Below are 19,785 nucleotides of genomic sequence, written 5' to 3'. Positions count from 1 at the left end.
GAATCAGACTCATTTTTCCTAATCGACCTGTTTAGACATGTTATTATACACCTCTGGAGCAGGTGAGACTTGAATGCAGCCTCCTGGCTCAGAGAGAGGATATTACCATTAAACCACAAGAGCCTTACCATTTTATTCTTGCCTGTGATAAGAAGTACTGGTGACTGTAATAATTGGGACCTAATTGGATTACTTAAGTAATAAAATTGACCAGTTATCAAGGTACACTGAATTCAACTCCAGATAAGATGATGGTCATTTAGGGTTTAAAATCAAAGGCTTTGATGTGCTTCCAATCTAGACACATGCTGAAGATTCTGTCAGACAGAATTCCTAGAGAAACACTCAGCAGAGAAGGATTCCATGAGAGTTACACCTCTGGTTACAGATCACCCATATGGATCTGTTAATAGTTGTCTTAAGTTGTAAGTCAATCATTTTCTTTTAATATATTCAAAGTTCACCTTGCCTTCAATTGGTTAATGTTCAATTGGTAAATGGCAAGTTGGGGTGGCTGCAATCAATTATATTACAGACAAGAAGGTTGAAGTTTTCAACATATTAATAGGAAAAGACAACATAGAAAAAGATAAACTATTTCCACTGGTTGGGAAAATAGGGAGTAGATTCTCAGAAATTAGAGCCAGACTGTTCAGGAGAGATGTTATGAAGTACACCTATGCACAGAGGGTGGTAGATGTTTGGAATTCTCTTCCACAAATGACAGTGGATGCAGGATCAGTTGGTAATTTTAAATCTGAGATAGATAATTTTTTATTAAGCAAAGGTATTAAGGGATATGAGCCAAAGGCAGCTTTATGGAGTTAGGTCATAGATCAGCCAGTATCTCATTGAATGGCAAAACAGACTCCAGGGCACATGAATGGCATATTCATGTTCCCTTGTAGATCACATGAATCTTATCTAAAATCCTACTCACTTCCCACATTCTAGGCTGTTTTCCTCAACTCTCTTAAATCGTCTCACCTCTGGTTTGTAAAAACAAAATGACTTTCAATCAACCTGTTATGACACAGATCCTGGGCAAGTGGGATTTGAACCAGGACTTTCCTGATCGAGAAGTAGAAACACTGCCACTGTGCCACAAAACCTCTTTCATTGCTACTTTGTAAATTAACATTCAGAAGCTCCTCATTGGTATTTATTTGTTATCCACCACTAATGATCAGAGCTGTTGATAATAGTTATCTAGTCCAAATGTTCTTAACAGTGTATTGAAACCATACTAAGCTGGTACATACTAATTAATCTTGCATTCAAACAACTAAAATTATTTAACACAGTTTTGAAGTGGTATTTAGCTCTCATATATTTACAGTGGGCTTCGAGAAAGTGTTTCCTTGTCACAATATAATATAATTCTTGCCTGTGAAAAACCAGCCTGCAGGTTTTAGCAAAATACTTTGGATCCAAATGTTTCCTCTGGCCTTGCAGAGCAAGCTGCAAAATTTGGTCAGGTTTCTACAAAACAGACTCCAGTAAATAGCCCTTATACTTCATGTAAACTGTCAATGTTCTGTCCCCTGGGATGGATAGCTTTTTGAAGTCTCAACCCCATGTTCTAAGATTAGTTGATAATATTATAGTGTCTCATATATTGCGAAGTCTTATACCATACACTGACATTAGCTTTGCATGGGGCCTAACATCACGAAATATGAACTGAATCTCATGTCAGAGCCTAAGAAATTAAAAGCTTGGAGCCGGAGGACACTTTTTGACCTTGAAGCCTGCTCTAGGATTTCAGGATTCAATGTGATGATGGCTGACCTTCTGCCTCAACTCCACTTTTCCACCTGCTCTCACATCTTTTGGTTCTCTGAGAAACTCTCTAAAATTTGTCTGTTTCAACCTTGAATATATTCAATAATGGAGCATGTAGAACTTTATGGGGTATAGAATTTCAACAATTCAGAAACTGTAACGAAAGAAATGTCTCCTTATTTCAGTCTGAATGGTCGACGCCTTATCCCGAGGCTATGCCTCTGTGCCCTAGATTCCCCAAACTGGGGAAGCTATCAGCATCTACTCTATCAAGCCCTGTAAGAACCTTGATTGTTTCAACAAAATGATCTCTCTGTCTTCTAAATTTCATTTTACTCAGCCTCCCAACCTAACAGCATTGTGGATATCCCTACAACCCCAGGACTACCATGGTTCAAGAAGGCAGCTCACCACCACTGCTCTCCAGGGCAATTAGTCATGGGCAATAAGTGTTGGCCTAGCTAGTGTGACCCACATTCCATGAATAAATGAGAGAAAAAAATCATAGGACAACAGTAACATCCCAGAAACTTATCTGGTGAAATTTTGATATGTCACCTACAAGTGAAACATACCTATTCTAAAGTATTAAGACCAAAACTTCACACAGTACCCCAGGTGTGATCACCAAAGATCTAGCAAGACTTCTATAGCCTTGTACTCTCACACCCTTGCAAATAATGTCATCATACTATTTGACTGTCTAACTGCATCAGTCTCATACAGAGTCTCATATCCTTACACAAACTCCCATATGTGATCTTCCTAGAGCCTGCTGCTAGGACTAAACTGGTAGATGATGTTCAATGTGGAGTGATGTGAACTGATTCATTTTGGTAGGAAGAAATGGAGCACAATGTAAAATAAAGGGTGCAATTCTAAAATGAATGGTGGAGCAGGGGGATCTACGTCTCCATATAAATAAGTCATTAAAAGTGACAGGACAGTACCTCAGGCTTTATATATAAAATACAAGAGCAAGGCAGTTATGTTGAACTTACAGAAGACTAGTTTGTCCTAAGTTGGAGTATTGCATCCATTTCTAGGTACCACAATTTAGGGGGGATGTGTGAAGACATTAGGGAGTGAAGAAATGATTTACACGAGAATGTTTCCAGGGATGAGGAACTTCACTATGAAGATAGATTGGAAAAGCTGGGACTATTTTCCTTGGAGGAGAGAAGGTTGAGAGGAGATGTTTTTGAGGTACTCAAAATCATAAGGGGTCCAGACAAAGTAAATTGGAAGAAATAGGAAGGGGCGAGAGAGAACAGATTTAAATTAATTAGGGAAAACTATGCAAGCGAGCAAGCGTTTAAGGTCTGCAATGAGACTATGTGAAGTTAAACTCAATAAAGGCATTCAAAAAGATAATAGTGCATTAGTGAAAGAGCAGAATGTGCAGGGTTGTTACAGTGAGAAGGCAGGGAGATGCCCTAAGGTGAATTGCTTATTCTGAGAGCCGGTACAGATACAATGAACTGAGTGGTCTCCTACACTGTGAAAATTGTGTTTCTATGAGAACCAGATGAATTTCATTTCTGAAGAAAATTCGTATTAGATTCAAAACATTCTCTGTATTTTTCTCTGTCCACATATGCCGACAAACGTGTCCATTGCTTCCAGTATTTTGTTCTTATTTCAGATCCATCAATAGTATTCTGCTTTTACAAAAAATCTGAAATCAGGTCAACATAGAATCTGCCAATGTACAAAAGTACAGCATCTGTCAAAAGCTGGTCCATGCAGAGTATGACATCAGGCCTATAGAGGTTTTAACATCAAGCTTAGACAGAATCTGACATGGGGATGCCAGAGTTTCAGCATCGGGTGAACAGAGAATCTGACATCAGAATAACAAAGAATCTGATATCAAGACTACAGAGTCTGACCTCTGGATCACATTCTCAAACATCAAATGTACACACAATCTGACATGAAGACGCCAGAGGTTTTACTGTTAGATCTGCAGAGAAACTGATATCAGAGTCTGAATTTTTGTGGCTAGCCTGTGGCTACTATCAAAACTGGGGGCGGAGGCCATTTAACTCAGACAGCAATTGACTGCCCGGAATGATGAATCATAGAATCGTAGGATCCCTACAATGCAGAAAGAGGCCATTCAGCCTATCAAGTCTGCCCCCAACACTCCAGAAAGCATCCCTCTTAGACTCACCCTCCCACCCCATCACCTTAACCCTGCATGGGTTTTTACCATGGCTAATCCACCTAACCTGGACACCGCAGGACAATTTAGCACAGCAAACCACCTAACCTGCACATCTTTGGATTGTGGGAGGAAGCCAAAGCACCAGATGGAAACCCATGCAGAGACCAGGAGAATGTGCAATCTTCACACAGTCTCCCAAGGCTGGAATTGAACCTGGGTCCCTGACACTGTGAGGCAGCAGTGCTAACCATGGTGTAACTGTGCTGCCGTCACATGAGAAGGAAGACCACAAAAGCTCTGCAATGCAGCAGTGCCCCTCTCTTTGCTCTCCTTGAGGCTGTAAGGGCAAAGTCCTCTTCAGGAATGAGGGGCAGAAACTGGTCTAACTGTCGAAGCAGGATGGGATGCAGAGGAAGTAAACAGTTGTGTGCTTGCCTCCAGAAACTAAGTCCAGTATTACACGTGCATCAATGACTATATGTTTATTCTGTCAAGGTGAGTACCTCATACAGGTTTGGGTGGGGTGTTGAGTCAGGATGAGATGCTTTTCGAAGGGTCAGTGCAGACTTGATGGGCCGAATTGCCTCTTTTCACACAAGAGTGATTCTATGAACTCCATTTTAATTTAAACTCTGTCCTCTTTCCCTGCCACCTACCATTCCCTTTTGTTCTTGTTGGGGGCAGTGCTTGTACTTTGCGACTTTTCTTAGAGGCATGGGTTATTTGGTGGTGGTTTTACTAAATTAAAATGCAAAGGTTTCCCTCTTCTGTTTGTTTGGGCTGTTGTGGCATCATGGTAATATCCTTCCCTCTGGACAAGAAGGGCTGGGTTCAAGTCCCACCAACTCCAGACATGTGTAATAACATCTCTGAACAGGTTGAAATATCCCCTCTTTTTAAGTAAATACTTGTTAAATAAATGAACTTTGAAAAAACCTGATAAGTATTTTAAAATATTATTCTATATCTTACCTTAAAACATAACTGATCAATAATAAAATTACTTTACTTCACATTCCATAATATTCAATGGACAAACTTTTCTTAAGTCAGCCTTATGAAACAGATGGATATTCACAGACAAAGTTCTTCCCATTGAGACATAAGATTAAAGCCAGACTTAAGGCCAAGTGGTTTCAAAGAAAAATTTGGTGCTCAAGATGTTAAATTGCCATTTGCATAGGATTTTCTTTAGCATTTTGGAATAAATACATCCTGGAGCTATAGCTTCTATAGAGCCAATGTTTCAGCTGGTAAGGTACTTTTAATTAGCCTTTTTGTTTTCTTGGCTTCCCAAGCCAATGGGCAACATTTGTTATTTCCAACCAGATATGACATATCTTGCCATTCTGAATGCCATTTAGAATAGATTGACATGTGAAGCACCACTTAAAAGGATACTGTTCATAACTTCTGGGTGACCCAAGGCTGGATATTTCACTGTGCATTTTTCAGAATTTAATATTTGCTCCCAAGATTTCCTCAACATTAGCGTGTTTTGTTGTAATCCTGAATTCTAATACTGGCATCAGTTCTAGTCTAAGACAATCAGTTTAACGGTTTGAATAAACTTGTTAACAGGTCTGTATCTTCCCTGGATACAAAATCATCTTCATGTGAGGGCCTGATCCAATTTATCAGGGTGTAATTAATACTATCCAAGTAAGACTTGTTGATCCAAAGTTGCTCCTGATTTATTCTGCTTAATGTCTAACTCTGTACATTTAAAACCCCTCCCCCAAAGCTGACCTCCAAATTTAAATTCCCCCTTTTTTATTTTATCTAACACAGATTACTCAAATTTTGTAGAATCTCTCTACAGAAATTTAATGTTTATTTTTGTAATTCCTGTAGAACATTGCTGGGTCTGCTATAAGTTGAATGCAATCTACTTTAGATCAGGACAGACCTAACTGAGAAATACCAAAGAAACAGAATATTCTGGAGAAACTCAACAGGTCTGGTAGCATCTGTGGGAAGAAAGACACAGTAAATGTTTTGAGTCTGGTGTGACAGTTCTTCAGAACTGGTATCAGGTCTAGTTTAAAGATTCAGACTCAAATTTTAACTGTTTCCCTCTCCACAGATGCTACCAGATTTGTTGAGCTTCTCCAGAATACTTTTTTTTTCACATTTCCAGCATTCAAGTAATTTGCCTTTACTTGAGAAATACCAAAACCTCTCTGCATCATTCAAACCATACGTACATTTGTTTATTTTCCATGCCTTCCCTGCCATATCACTTGCTCCTTTAAATTGCTTCAAAAATACCTCTCTTTGCATGTTTTCAACCTGCATCAATGTAATGTTTATATTGATCAATTTACATTTCAAGGAGTATGTTGCAAAAGGAGGTAGGAAGATTTTCAAGATCACTTTTCTCCAATAGGGGAGTCCACTCTAACATCTGATTACCAAGATCTTCTTCAAAACCCTGATCCTTTAATCTGACTTTATCCTTACACATTCCCATGAGAAAGAACATTTTCTATTAAAATCCATCTATTTGATAAGGTTGACTGTCCCCTATCTAATACAGTAGTGTATACACCAAATTCTTTCCAGCTCTCCAAATCTTTTTGCTTGGGAGCCTTTATCAACTTATATTCTAATTTCTTTGTAGCCACTGAAACTTATTGATCCTATGGGTTTCTAGTTCTTGTGATACTTCCAGCCTGATCCATAGTTCTTGTTTTTCCTTTTTTTTGTCAAACTTTAACCTCTATTTGCCATCATATCTTGTTTTGGAGTACTATTACAATGTTCTGCCAACTCCTTTAGTAAGCCTGCAATTTTTTCCTAGGTCCATGTTCAGAACTTGTGCTGTATTTTCTGGTCTTCCACATCTTTACCTCATTTTGTTAATTCATGGATCTTACCTTCTATCCTTCAGCTTGCACATTTAATCAATATTTGTACTTCCTGTTCCCTCTATAATGGTGGCACTAAATTTTGATTAAGGAAGCTAGGTCTTTTTGGAGAAACACTTTAACTTTCAGATTGTGTAAATTCTAAATCCACTGTCATGTCAAAAACAATTGCCTATTGTGTTCAATGTCTGGTTTCCTTTTGGGTCCTTTTCATTGGGGGCCTGCTCAATAGTAAGAGTGGACATTGTGCCTGTGCTGGTGAAGTTGTTTATCCACGGTATTTTGTATGGAATCACCACTCTTTTTAATGATTTAGCATGCTATCAATCACAAGCCTGAAGCTCTTAAATTCCCAAACAATCTCTTCAGTCCTTATTATTTAAAGACTCCAAACAGCATTTTATCCAATCCATTCCACATAGTGTGGATGTGTATTCACTGTCCAGCACAGTGTAACTGAATAAGTCTGACTGAAATGTTGATTATTGGACTGAATTTTCTTGTAAGTAGTACAATACCCTCTGCCTGATCAGTATCACCTCTTCCTCTTTTGAACCTTCCACATCCTGTATAATTTTGAAAGTCTTGTCATTTAGTATAAGACAATTCATTGCATAATGGCATAGAGTTGTGTCCAAAATACCCAGTAACCATAACCCCAGGCATTTCTTGGACTCATTCTTCTGCTATAGTTCCTCAATCCCTGTTATAATTACCAGCAGTATCTCTATCCTCACTCCTTTTTAGTTACAATTCTCCTTCTAAATTTACACTTTTGGCCTGTACTTGGGGATGAGCTTTTGCTACCACTATTGAATCATTCATTTGTTTGTGTTCTGCTGAATGTCCTATTTCAAACATGAAGGCCACTGGGAATTAATGTTTTCCCAGGAAATTTTGTTAGGGCTCCTGGCATTTGTTCCTATAGCAATCTGTTTTCTTAAAATCTAATTGATGTTGTGAGCTTATTTGTGTTCAATGCCTTAAATTGTCCAACAATTTAAAGACAAGCACGGAGTTAAGGCTGTTCAAGTAGAATTTATGCAATTTTGCATTTTGTCATTTAAATTTCATTATATTTGCTTCTGCAGAATATCCATCCTGTTTTCTAAATTTATCAAAAGTCTGAGCATGCCTTACTCATTTAATAGGCCATCTTTCTTTAAATTTCATCCATAAATGTTTGTAGAATTCATAAAACTTCCTCGGTGTCCAATTGTTGAGCTTTGAACTCTGGGAATACTTTAAACCTGCTTTTAGTAGGAAGCAGCAATACCAAGGTCATGCCTTGCTCTTTTTACTTGGTAAAGACTTAACCTGTGTCCACATGTTCACTTAGTTCGTTCATTGATCAAAAGGTTCAGCTTTACAAGATATCAATGGGAAATCAAATCTCAACACTTTGTACTTGTTTTCGGCCACCCTTCTTCAAAGTAATTCCAATTACAACATTCTGTCTGAAAAGAAATTTTAGTTTCCAATCTGCAACTTTCAGAAACCACCATCAGCTACCAATATCATTTTGGATCCAAGCCAGTTAGTGAGACAGAAACCAGGAGACCTTTCTTTGTGGATAGAGTTTACTAACTACTTACATATTAACAATGATGTAGGTGAGGGATACAATGCTTTATTCCCCTCTCCAACTCCATTTTGATTTAGCCACTTCCTGCTCGCGTCACCTTTGATGGTTTGCATTGCCCATAATAGGCTTTGCTTGTAACTATTCAGTTGGTTACTGGTAGTTTTACTGGCAGTAGTTACTAGTTTTAAAAAAAAACCAATGATATAGTGAGTTTGGTAGTGGGAAGGTTGCTCAGTTGTGCGTATTAGCACTTCTGGTTTAAAACAGAAAGAAAAAAACAATGATATGGTCAAACATATTACTTGCGGGGAGGGGCTCTTGTGGCACAGTGGTATGTCCCTGACTTTGAACCAGGAGGCCCTACTTCAATTCCCAGCTGCCCCAGAGGTTTGTCATAGCAGTCTGAATGGTTTGGTTAAAGGTATCCAACGTATAAAAGGTTGCAAATAGATTAGCAAGGATGAAAAGGGATAGCTTACCTTTGTTAATTTTTGTAGGAGATAAATATTTAATATGAGCAATGGAGGAAGCGGAGATATTGCAGCAACAATCAGCAGAAACAAAAGAAATAGAAGTAGGAGTAGGAATAATCTATACAGCCCCTTTAGCCTGCTCCTCCCTTTAATAAAATCAGGGCTTAACTTTTCCCACTTGCCACTTTTGTGCCCACTGTCTGTATACCTTAGATTCTGTGAGATCAAAATCTACCAACTCAGCCTTGATCATATTCAATTGTGCAGATTCTGAACTATTTGAGATTAAGAATTCCAAAGATTCACAAACCTTTGAGTGAAGATGTTTTTCATCATCTCTGTCTTAAATAATCAGTCCTTTACCTTGAGACAATGCACTTATGTTTTAGCCAGGGAAAACAATACCTCAGTGACTGTCCTATTAACCCCCTTTAGAATGTTGTATGTTTCACCAAAATCTCTCATTATTTTAAATGCCAGAAATTATAGATCCAATTCACTCAGCTTTACATCATAGCACAGCACCCTTCTCCCAGTGTCAATCATTCACTGCATCATCGCTGATGCAATTATATCTTTTGTTAAATATGCAAAGCTAAACTGCACACAATATTCCAGCTGTGGCATCATAGTCCTGTAAAAAACTAGATTTCTGCTCATGAGACTATGACTGGAACTAACCTTTGGAGTGAGCACAACAGTAGAGCCTCCACCCATCCCAATGATTGGAGCTGAGACTTCTGCAGAGGTAAAATCCAGAATTTGTGCCACAGCCTCAGATTCAATATCATCCTCAAAGATAACAGCATGGATCCTGGATTTGGTCAGCACATCACAGATGTGAGTGATCAGGCTGCTGGGATTGGTGTTGTTCACTATTACTGTGACAGTGTTGATTTGTACAGGCAGGTCCTGGAAGGTCTCTTGATTAAAGCTGCCTCTGATTTCCATGTTGTACCAAGATCCTCCGAGTACAACAGCGACATTGATGGTTGGTTGACTGGGCTCTCTGGCAAAAGTAGTATCTACTGCAGACAGGAAGAGGACAGTCTGTAGCATTTGTTCCATGGTGCTCCCTAAAGAAAAATAAGATTCATCTCGTTAAGATAAATCCACATCTATTTCCATGAAAGCCAGTCACTCTTAAGATATCATAAACAAGGAGACAAAGACCAATGCCTCAGTTGGGATTATTTGGGTGGGACAAGGAAAGGCAGAGATTGAGGGGAATGTGGAACATTGAATTTAAAGTTGCTTAGAAGATAGACAATAGAACATAGAACATAGAACAGTACAGCACAGTACAGGCCCTTCGGCCCACGATGTTGTGCCGAGCTTTTACCCTAAACCTAAGGTCTATCTAACCTCCACCCCTACCTTATACTATCATCCATATACCTATCTATTAGCCGCTTAAATGCCCTGAATGAGGCCAACTCCACTACCCTCTCCGGCAATGCATTCCACGCCTCGACCACTCTGAGTAAAGATCTACCTCTGACGTCTCCCCTATATCTCTCTCCATTCACTTTAAAACTATGTCCCCTCATAATAGCTACCTCCACCTTAGGAAAAAGTCTCTGGCTGTTCACTCTATCTATACCTCTGATCATTTTGTACACCTCTATCAAGTCACCGCTCATCCTTCATCGTTCTAAAGAGAAAAGCCCTAGCTCTCGCAACCTTTCCTCGTAAGACCTTCCTTCCATTCCAGGCAACATCCTGGTAAATCTCCTCTGCACCTTTTCCAATGCTTTCACATCTTTCCTGTAATGAGGCAACCAGAACTGGACACAATACTCCAGATGTGGCCGAACCAGGGTTTTGTATAGCTGGAGCATAACTTCATGGCTCTTGAACTCAATCCCTCTAGTAATGAAAGCTAACACACCATACACCTTCTTAACAACTCTATCCAACTGGGTGGCACCTTTCAGGGAACTGTGGACATGAACCCCAAGGTCCCTCTGCTCCTCCATAGTGCCAAGAATCTTTCCACTAACCCTGTATTCTGCTTTCAAGTTTGTCCTTCCAAAATGAATCACCTGACACTTTTCAGGGTTAAACTCCATCTGCCACTTCTCAGCCCAGCTCTGCATCCTATCAATGTCCCTTTGTAACCTAGAACAGCCCTCTGCACTTTCCACAACTTGACCCACCTTCGTATCGTCTGCGAACTTACTAATCCACCCTTCCACTCCTTCATCCAAATCATTTACAAAAATCACAAATAGAAGAGGACCAAGAACAGGTCCTTACAGTACACCACAGATCCTTGTGATACAATAGAGTAGGAACTAAGGCAGATTTTAAATGAGGTTGGAACTAGGCTGTGGAATCCTCAAGGATTCAGTTCTGGGTCCATATTTGTTCACCGTTTCTATCAATAATCTGGAAATAAGCCAGAGTAATGATGAAAAATTTGTAAGAATGTAGGGTGCTGTTGGGGATGTTGATGAGATGGTGGGCAGGACAATAAAAGGTGCAGTGGAGTTCAATGCGACTTAATGTCAGGTGTTGCATTCTAGTTTAATATGTGATTACGTTTTAAAAGCTGGGTGATTTGGAATTATGATTTGGGGGTTCAATTTTGCAAGACATTAATGGAGCAATTCAAATGGATAAGATCATAAAAGAAAATGAAATCTTGGGTCTAATTGCAAGTGTACAGAATGGTACAATAAGTAATTCAAAATCTAAACAAAACCTCTGCAAGACCACAGCTGCTGTGATTGATTCCATTATACAAGAAGATGCTGAAACTTTAGAGGTTCACTAGGATGTTGCATGGTATGAGGAAATATAAATACAAGGAAAAGCTAAAAAATTGTAACTGTTTTCATTGAGGAGATTAAGGAATGGTTTGGTATTAACGATTAATGACTAATCAGCGACATTGCCAGTGAAAATGGGTGACATCAGAATTTACAGTTGAGAAAGAAATTAGCATGTCAGAAATCCCAAAAGAACTAATATTGATTCAGGGATGGCAAATTAAGTAAAATAAAGGCTGTTTTAAAAAAATGGTATTAAAAAGTGACAAATCAGAACCAAATGTTTTCTAATCCAGAGCTTAAGTAGGTGAGAATGTTATAGAAATGCTGTAAGATTCTGAAGTTCTCTGAATTCAGCAACCATTCCTTTAGTTTGAAACATTGTGCATGTCACTCTGCAGTTTCAGTAAGGTTTGCAGGAGGATTTGGGAAACAGGGGAATTAGAGTTCAATTAGCTAAATATTTTGTGTCGAAAAATTGCAAGTATGGGTAATTAATAATAGGGTAGCTGAACACCTTGATATTTTCAGCTGATCAGAGAGCCAGCATGAAGTTATACTGTGTAACTCATATCTGATGAAATTGATTGAATTATTTTAAAGGGTATCTAAATTAACAGAAAGTGAATGTCTGTGGATATTATTTAAATGAACTTCCAGAATTCTTTCATAATGAAATTTGTTAAATGGAAGTGAAACTAGTGAAATGAAGGAAACCTATTGACCTGGATAGGAAATTGACTTAGTGGAAGGAGACAAAGTAGGAATAAAGGACAGCAGTAATAGTGACAAGGGGAGGTTTAGGGTGGTCTGCTAGTCCTTGGGTTGATTGAAGCCCTAACATTGACCATTAAGATGTCATCACAGCGACATGGTTACAAAGTAACTAAGATTGGGAAATAAATATTTCAACAAAAACAAAATTTTGTGAAAAGACTTGGAAGCGGAATATCCCTAACAGTAGAGGGCAACGTAAGGAGATTCATGAGAAAGAATCTTGGCAAAGTAGATTAGGGGTAGAAAAAGTGTGGGTGGAGGTTGGGGATAGCAAGAATCCAAATATGCTGATAGTATAGTTTATAGACATCTAACAGGAGTTATACCATTTGAAAAAGCATTAAGCAAAAACAAAATGGAGTTTGTAATAAGGGAATGTATTCATTATTAAGGATTTTAATCTTCAAATAGACTGGATCAATCATATCAGCAAAGATGATCTGGAAGATGAGCTTGTGAAATGGTTTTGTGATACTTTTCTGAAACAATACATTGTGGAACCAATTAGAGATGAAACTATTTTGGACCTGATATTGAGCAATGAGGCAGTGTTAATTAATAATGTCATGATAGAAGATACACAGGGAAAAAGTGATCAAAATGCAGTTGAATTACATATTCAGTTTGAAAATGAAAAATTCTAGTCCCAGACAAAAATTTTAAACTTACATAAAACCAATTATATAGAAAGGAGGGGAAACTGGCTATGGTGATTGGGCAAAATGCTGGGAGTCATGGTAATAAATAAATCATGGATACCATTTAAAGAAAAAGTCAACATGTTCAACAAAGATACTTTCCATTTGAAAAAAATTCAGCAAGATAGATCCATCCTTGACTTAATTGAAAAATTAGGGACAGTTGTCAAGCCCACATCTTTAATATTCTTTATTTTTGACGTGGACTAACTGGAAGACTATTGCTCTTATTCAAAAGAGACTATGTGAAAAATGGGTGCAGTTTTAAAAATTGTGTTTACAGGAGCTGATTGCAGATTGCAAAGCAAACGGGCCTAACAGGTCCATGAAAAACTGTTACTGCATCGAAGTCAGACACATTGTCTCCAATTCTTTCTGTTCAGGCCAAACTTACCTGGAAACACTGGTTGGTTGTTCTTTCTCTATTAACCACTTGGAGTGGAAGTGACAGAACAATGCTGGGATTGGCCTCTGAGGAGGAAACCAGTTCTGTGTCCAACAAGAGCAGGAGAGAGACCCTAACTTCTGAGGGAAAGCTTCAAGTTTTGGCTTCACTCCCTTCTGTTTGTGAAAGGTACCAGCAAATCCAGTCCCTTCCAGCTGTTCTCACCCACTGTTTCCTGTAAACTGCTTTTTTTCCACATCTCTGCTGAAGAAAGGGTAAAGAAAACCTTCCAGTGTGTTCAAAGAATCTGTTCTCAACCAATAACTGAAAGACTGAACTTTGCAGACAACCTTGTGTTGGTCTCTTATCATGCTCTCTTCCAACCTTTTCCGTTAGTCAGAAGATATAGAAGCTTGAACACACATAGCAATAGGTTCAAACACAGCTTCTTCCCTGCTGTTATTAAACTGCTAAATGGACCTCTCTAATTTCAAATAATCTTGCTAATGTTGATCTTGCTTTGTGTACTTCCTGTGTAACCATAACCTTATATGCCTTGCACTGCCTAAGCACCCTATGATCTGTATGTCCTTGCTTGCTCTGATCTTCCTGTACTGCTCGCCAAACAAAACTTTTCACTGTACTTAGGTACATGTGACAACAATAAGTCAAATCAAATCAAATCAAAATGAAAAGATATCAGGAAACTTACCCAATCCTGTACTCCAGGTCGGCACTATTGAACTTCGTTATCCCTGTTTTTCTCACCCTTAAAATCTATTTGTGTGTGTCAGTTGTTAAAGGCAGACATATAATATTTTAATTTAGTAATTCATATTTATTTCTTGCTATCAGTTAAAGACCATTTGTTCATAATGAATAGTTTTCTTCTGGTTAACTATATAAACCTGATATATTCTTTTGACCAGAGTTTATAGGTCAGGTAAATATGATGGTTCAATTAAATCTTTTCACATTTTATCACAACTCCAGGGATAGCAGGGTTTGATTTCTAGCATGCCCGGAGGGTTATAACACAGTAATAAACTAAAAGAAGCGGCTTAGAATGTTGCAAAGGATAATAGTTAATCTGAGCATTGGGCTTGTTTCAGAATCCAGCATTGTTGACAAAAAAGGAAGAAAAATAGCACCCAAGTAAAATGACAGCAAGACAAAAACAAATGATATAGTCTTTTATAACTATATAAAAAGGAAGCAAACAGTTAAAATAAATGTTGGTCCCTGAGGGGCACAGACAGGAGAAATTATCTTGGGGAATGATGAAACGGCAGAGACTTTTAAACAAATATTTTCGTCTGTCTCCATAGTAGAAGAAACATATTACAGATCAGAAATAGAGAATAATCAAAAAGCTTATAAGAGCAAAGAGCTTGAAATAATTAATGACAGCAGAGTAAAAAAGCATAGGAGAAACGTTAGGGACTAAAAAAACATCAATTTTCCATTATCTGATGGCCTACATCCTACGGTTCTGTAAGAAGCAGTTGCAGAGATAATGGATGCACTAGTTATGATTTTCCAAAACTACCAAGGCTCTAGAACATGCTAAGCAAATTGGAAGCTCGAAAACATAAGACCACCATTCAAGAAGAGAGAAATAGAGATAAAGAGAGCTAGCCTAACACCAAACACCTGGAAAAAGCTGGGATCCAAAATAAAGTAGAACCATACAATGCATTTTAAATATTCTAGTACTGTCAAACTCAGTGTGGTTTTACAAAAAGAGAATCATATTTGTCAAATTTGATAGAATTCTTCAAAGCTGTAAGTAATAGGGTGAATAAAGGAAATCAGTAAATGAAGAATATCTAGATTTCCAAAGGTTATTCAATAAAATACTGTACTAAAGGCAATGATAAGGTTATATAGAATTGGTGTAATATATTAGCACAGGTAAACTATTGGTTGATGATGACAAAGCAAAACGTTGGGATATATGGAGCATTTTCAAGTTTGCAGGTTAAGCACTACAACATTGGTGCTGGGATCTCAGTTATTTACAATCTATATCAACAGTTAGGCAAAGAGACCAAGAGTAATGGATCTAAATTTGCTGAAGATACAAAGCTGGAAGGGAACATTAGCTGTGAGGAGAATATGGAGTGGCAGAAAAGAGATGGAGACTGACAGAGTCTAATGATGACTGTGAAACCATTGTCAACAGTCAAAACAACCTATCTGGTTCAATTAATATCCTTTAGGGAAGGAAACTACCATCCTTACCTGTTCTGGCCTACATGCGACTCCAGACCCACAGCAATGTGGTTAACTATTAATTGCCCTCTGTAGATTTAGAGATGGGCAATAAGTGCCTGGCCAATGATGCCTGTGAATAAATTTTTAAAAAGCCCGTGATAATGACCTTGTGGTAAATTCAAATCCTGCCATGGCAGTTGGTGAAGTTTAAACACAATTAATGTGTCTGTAATTGAAAACTAGTCTCCACAAAAGATGCCATGAAACTATAATCATTTGTCATTGGAAAAAATAAGTTCATTCATATCTCTGCTGTACTTACCTGATCTAGCCTACATGTGACTCCAGATTCATAGCAGTTTGGTTGACTCTTAACTGCCTCCTGAATTGGCTGACCAAGCCACTCAGCTCAAGGGCAATGAGGGATGATTAAGAAATGCTGGCTTTGCACACATCATAAAAAATAAAAATAAACAGAAACAGTGAGTCAGAATATATGGGTCATTTGCAAGTTGATGTACTAACTGACATTCGAACAATGTTGAGGCCACAAATATTTATGTTCTATATTAGGGATTTGAATGAAGGAGCAGGCTGTATTGCTGTCAAATTTGCTGATGATACAAAAAAGGCAGCAAAACAAGTTGGTAGCAGGATAAAAAGATCCATTGAAGAGATATAGATTAATGTAAGGTCAAAATTGTAATGTTGGATTGTAATGTGGGAAATATCAGGCGTGCTTGAAAGTTTTTCTTATACCCATAAATTCTGATTGCAGGATCTCATCTCTGTCTACCTACATGGTTTGCACCAATGTGGACCTTAGCTGTTGGCTGGTGATTCTGTCCCCCTCAGAGTATTCTGCAACTACTCTGTGACATCCTCGACCCTGGCACCAAGGAGGTACCATTCTGGATTCATATCCACAGCTGTAGAAGTGCATGTTTCTTCCCTAATCTATGAATCCCTCTTTATTGCTTTTCCAATTTTCCTCCGGTCATCTGTGCATCCGAACCAGTGATGGTGCCCTGAGCTACGGTCCAGCTATACACCCAGAAAAAAGCAGCATGCTCATGGATTACAGGCTGGAGAGTGAGATGGACTGAGGGGTCTCCTGCACTACCTGCCTGTTCTTCCTTGACTGTCTAGCAGTTTCCCAACCTCTCTCTGCCTGCACACTCTTAAACTGTGGGCTGATTATATCTATTAAACGTGGTATCAACAAAAACATAAAGTAACTCTTATTCATTCAAAGGAGTTGAAATCTCTCTGCCCAAAAACAGGCAAGGCTAATTGAAAACTTCAAAACAATGATTCTCTAAGATGTATTTTACAAGTCAGGACAGGTCTGGAGTTACCTTTCAACATTTATCACTAAGGCATTCTGGGATATATTTTTGTAATGGATTGTATCATAACTGTAATAGATATAATGATGCAGCCATGTGCGGTCATATTGCAGCAAATGGCTTTATTTTCTCTCTGGCACTGATACCAGCTGCTGGTTTCAGGATAGATTGTGCCAGATTGCTCTGGCCCCTGTTCTGACTACTAATGTGTTTGTAGATAATGATGCTGTTTGTGTTGTAGCTCAGGAGTGCACAGTTACTGATCGCTCTAAAACCACAGTGGACCACTGGGAAATGAGGTTTCATGTCAGATGTTGTTTGTGTGAGGTGGTAGCTGTTGCATGGGTATGCCAGATGCTCATGATAATTGCTATCACCAACCTCTTTAAGTGTTGGAAACTATAGGGCCGGCTTGGTCTTGGGTGGTAGAGGAAAAGCACTTGGTCTAATCGTAATGATCTCTCATAGTTAACAACATATACTTTATTGCATTTAAGCAATAGTTCAGGTTACATTGACATGATGGACGTTGTCACAGAGACTTTGAAGGGAAACAGATGTTAGGTCTCGCTTCTTTGAGATACTAAGTTGTTCTGCCCAGCAGATCATATGATATAATCACAATGATGGTGCTTATTGCAATCCCCAGTTCAGACCAAAACTGCACATATACCCCAGCTCTGGTCTTGTCAAAGCGCTGTACTATTGCAGCAAGACATAATCTAGCTACGAAGACCAATGTACCATTTGCTTTCTTCACTGGGTGCTGCATGTGCATGCTTGCTTTCAGTGACTGGGTACAAGGACACTCAGGTCCTATTGAATTCCCCTTTGCCAAAGTATCACCAGTCAGATAATAATCGATCTTCCTGATCAAAGTTATTGTAAATGATTCAGCCGTATCTTTTGCACTGATATGCTGGGCACCCCCATCATTGAGAATGGGGATATTTGTGGAGCCTCCCTCTCCAATGAGTCGTTTAATAAATTGTGACTGGATGTGGCAGGACAACACAATTAGACCTAATTCATTGGTTGCAGAATCACTTAGCTCTGTCCATCACTTACTGCTTATACTTTTGGCATACAAGTGGTCCTATTTTCTAGCTTAAATGGGTTGATGGCATTTGGCATGCCCAGCTTCACTCTTCATTGGACCAGGGTTAATCCATTGGCTTGATGGAAATGGTAGTGTGGATGAAATGCAGGCTATGAGGTTACAGATTGTATTGGAGTACAATTCTGCTGATGGGCCTTGCACCTCATTGATAACCAATCTTGAGTTGTTATTTCTAATCGGAATCTATCCTGTTTAGCACAGTGATAGTACCACATAACACAATGGAGGTTATTCTCAATGGGTAGACGGAACCTCATCTCCACAAGGACTGTATGGTGGTCACTCTTACTGATACTGTCATGGACAGATTCATATGTGGCAGGCAGATTGGTGAGGATGAGATCAAGTATGAATTTCTGTCCTGTTGATTCCCTCACCCAGTCTAGCAGCTGTGTACTTTAAGACTCGACCAATAGTGATACTGCTGAGCCAATCTTGACGGACATTGGACTCACTCACCCAGAGTACGTTCTGTGCCCTGCCACCTGCAAGCGCTGATCAACATGGAGGAAAACTGATTCAACAGTCGGGTGGCGGGGGACGGTTGTTCTGTGATAATCAGCAGGAAGATTTTTTGCCCACATTTGACCTAGTATGAGACTTCATGGGGTCTGGAGTTACTGTTGAGGACTCATAGAACAGCTCCCCACCTGACTGCATCCTAATGTCCTGCCACCTCTGCTGGGTCTTTCTTGCCCTTGGGATAGGACATATCCAGGGATGGTGATGGTGGTGCCTGGGACATTGTGAGGAATGATTCTGTGAGTAGGGATATGTGAAACTGTGTTTGACCAGTCTGTGAAACAGCTGTCCTAATTTTGGCACTAGGCCCAGATGCTGGCAAGGAGGATTTTGCAGGGTTGACAGATTTGTGTTTGTTGCTGTTGTTTCTAGTGCCTTAATCGATGCCAGGTGGTCCATCTAGTTTCATTTCTTCTTTCCTTTCTGGCAATTGAAAGAACTGAAAGGCTTGCTGGGTCATTTCAGAGGGCAGTTAATAGCCAACCACATTGCTGAGCGTCTGAAGTCACATGTTGAGCAGACCAAGTAAGGATGGCATTTTCTTTCCTTAAAGGGCACTAATAAACCAGAAGGGATTTTACAACAATTAACAACGGTTTCATGAATCATTAGAACTTTAATTTCAGATTTTTATTGAATTCAAATTCCACCTTCTGGCTTCATGGGGTTCAAACCAGGGTCCCCTCGAATATTATCTGAGTCTCTGGATTACTATTCCAGTAACGATGTCACTAGACTGTCAGCTGTCCCTAAATATTAAAATGAACTTTTAATATCTGGGCAGTGTTGGTGCCTCTGACATATCTGTGCTCTCCAACTCTGACAAGAGGTTTTAGCATTTGGCGTAGGAAAAGACAGTAGGATAAATTGAACATTCCGAGGATGGAAGACAGTTACTAGTGAGTACTGAAAGGGTCACGGTTAGGCCCACAGCTGTTCAAAATCTATATAAATGATTTGGATGTGAAGACTAATTATAATAGTTCCACATTTGCTGATGACACCAAACTGGGTGGGAACTCAAGTTGTGAAGAGGGTGCAAAGATACTTCAAAAGGGCT

The 19,785-nt window shown here is 39.0% G+C and overlaps 1 protein-coding gene across 1 annotated transcript in view; it reads right to left on the bottom strand.

Moving 5' to 3' along the window:
- The window catches only part of LOC109931674 (glutamate receptor ionotropic, NMDA 2C-like), a 98,873-nt gene extending 82,863 nt beyond the window's left edge, over nt 1-16,010 (bottom strand). Inside the window, exons 1-3 of the mRNA XM_048611120.1 lie at nt 15,985-16,010; nt 14,579-14,607; nt 9,565-9,959 (exon numbers count right to left, since the gene is read on the bottom strand). Of these exons, the coding sequence (XP_048467077.1) occupies nt 9,565-9,959; nt 14,579-14,607; nt 15,985-16,010 (450 nt within the window). The remainder of the gene's footprint in view (nt 1-9,564; nt 9,960-14,578; nt 14,608-15,984) is intronic.
- Nucleotides 16,011-19,785: the final 3,775 nt, after the last annotated feature.

The sequence above is a fragment of the Rhincodon typus genome, chromosome 23 (genome assembly GCF_021869965.1).
Source record: "Rhincodon typus isolate 14 chromosome 23, sRhiTyp1.1, whole genome shotgun sequence".
In the NCBI taxonomy this organism is placed as follows: domain Eukaryota; kingdom Metazoa; phylum Chordata; class Chondrichthyes; order Orectolobiformes; family Rhincodontidae; genus Rhincodon; species Rhincodon typus.
This window is presented reverse-complemented; position numbering and strand designations above follow the sequence as displayed.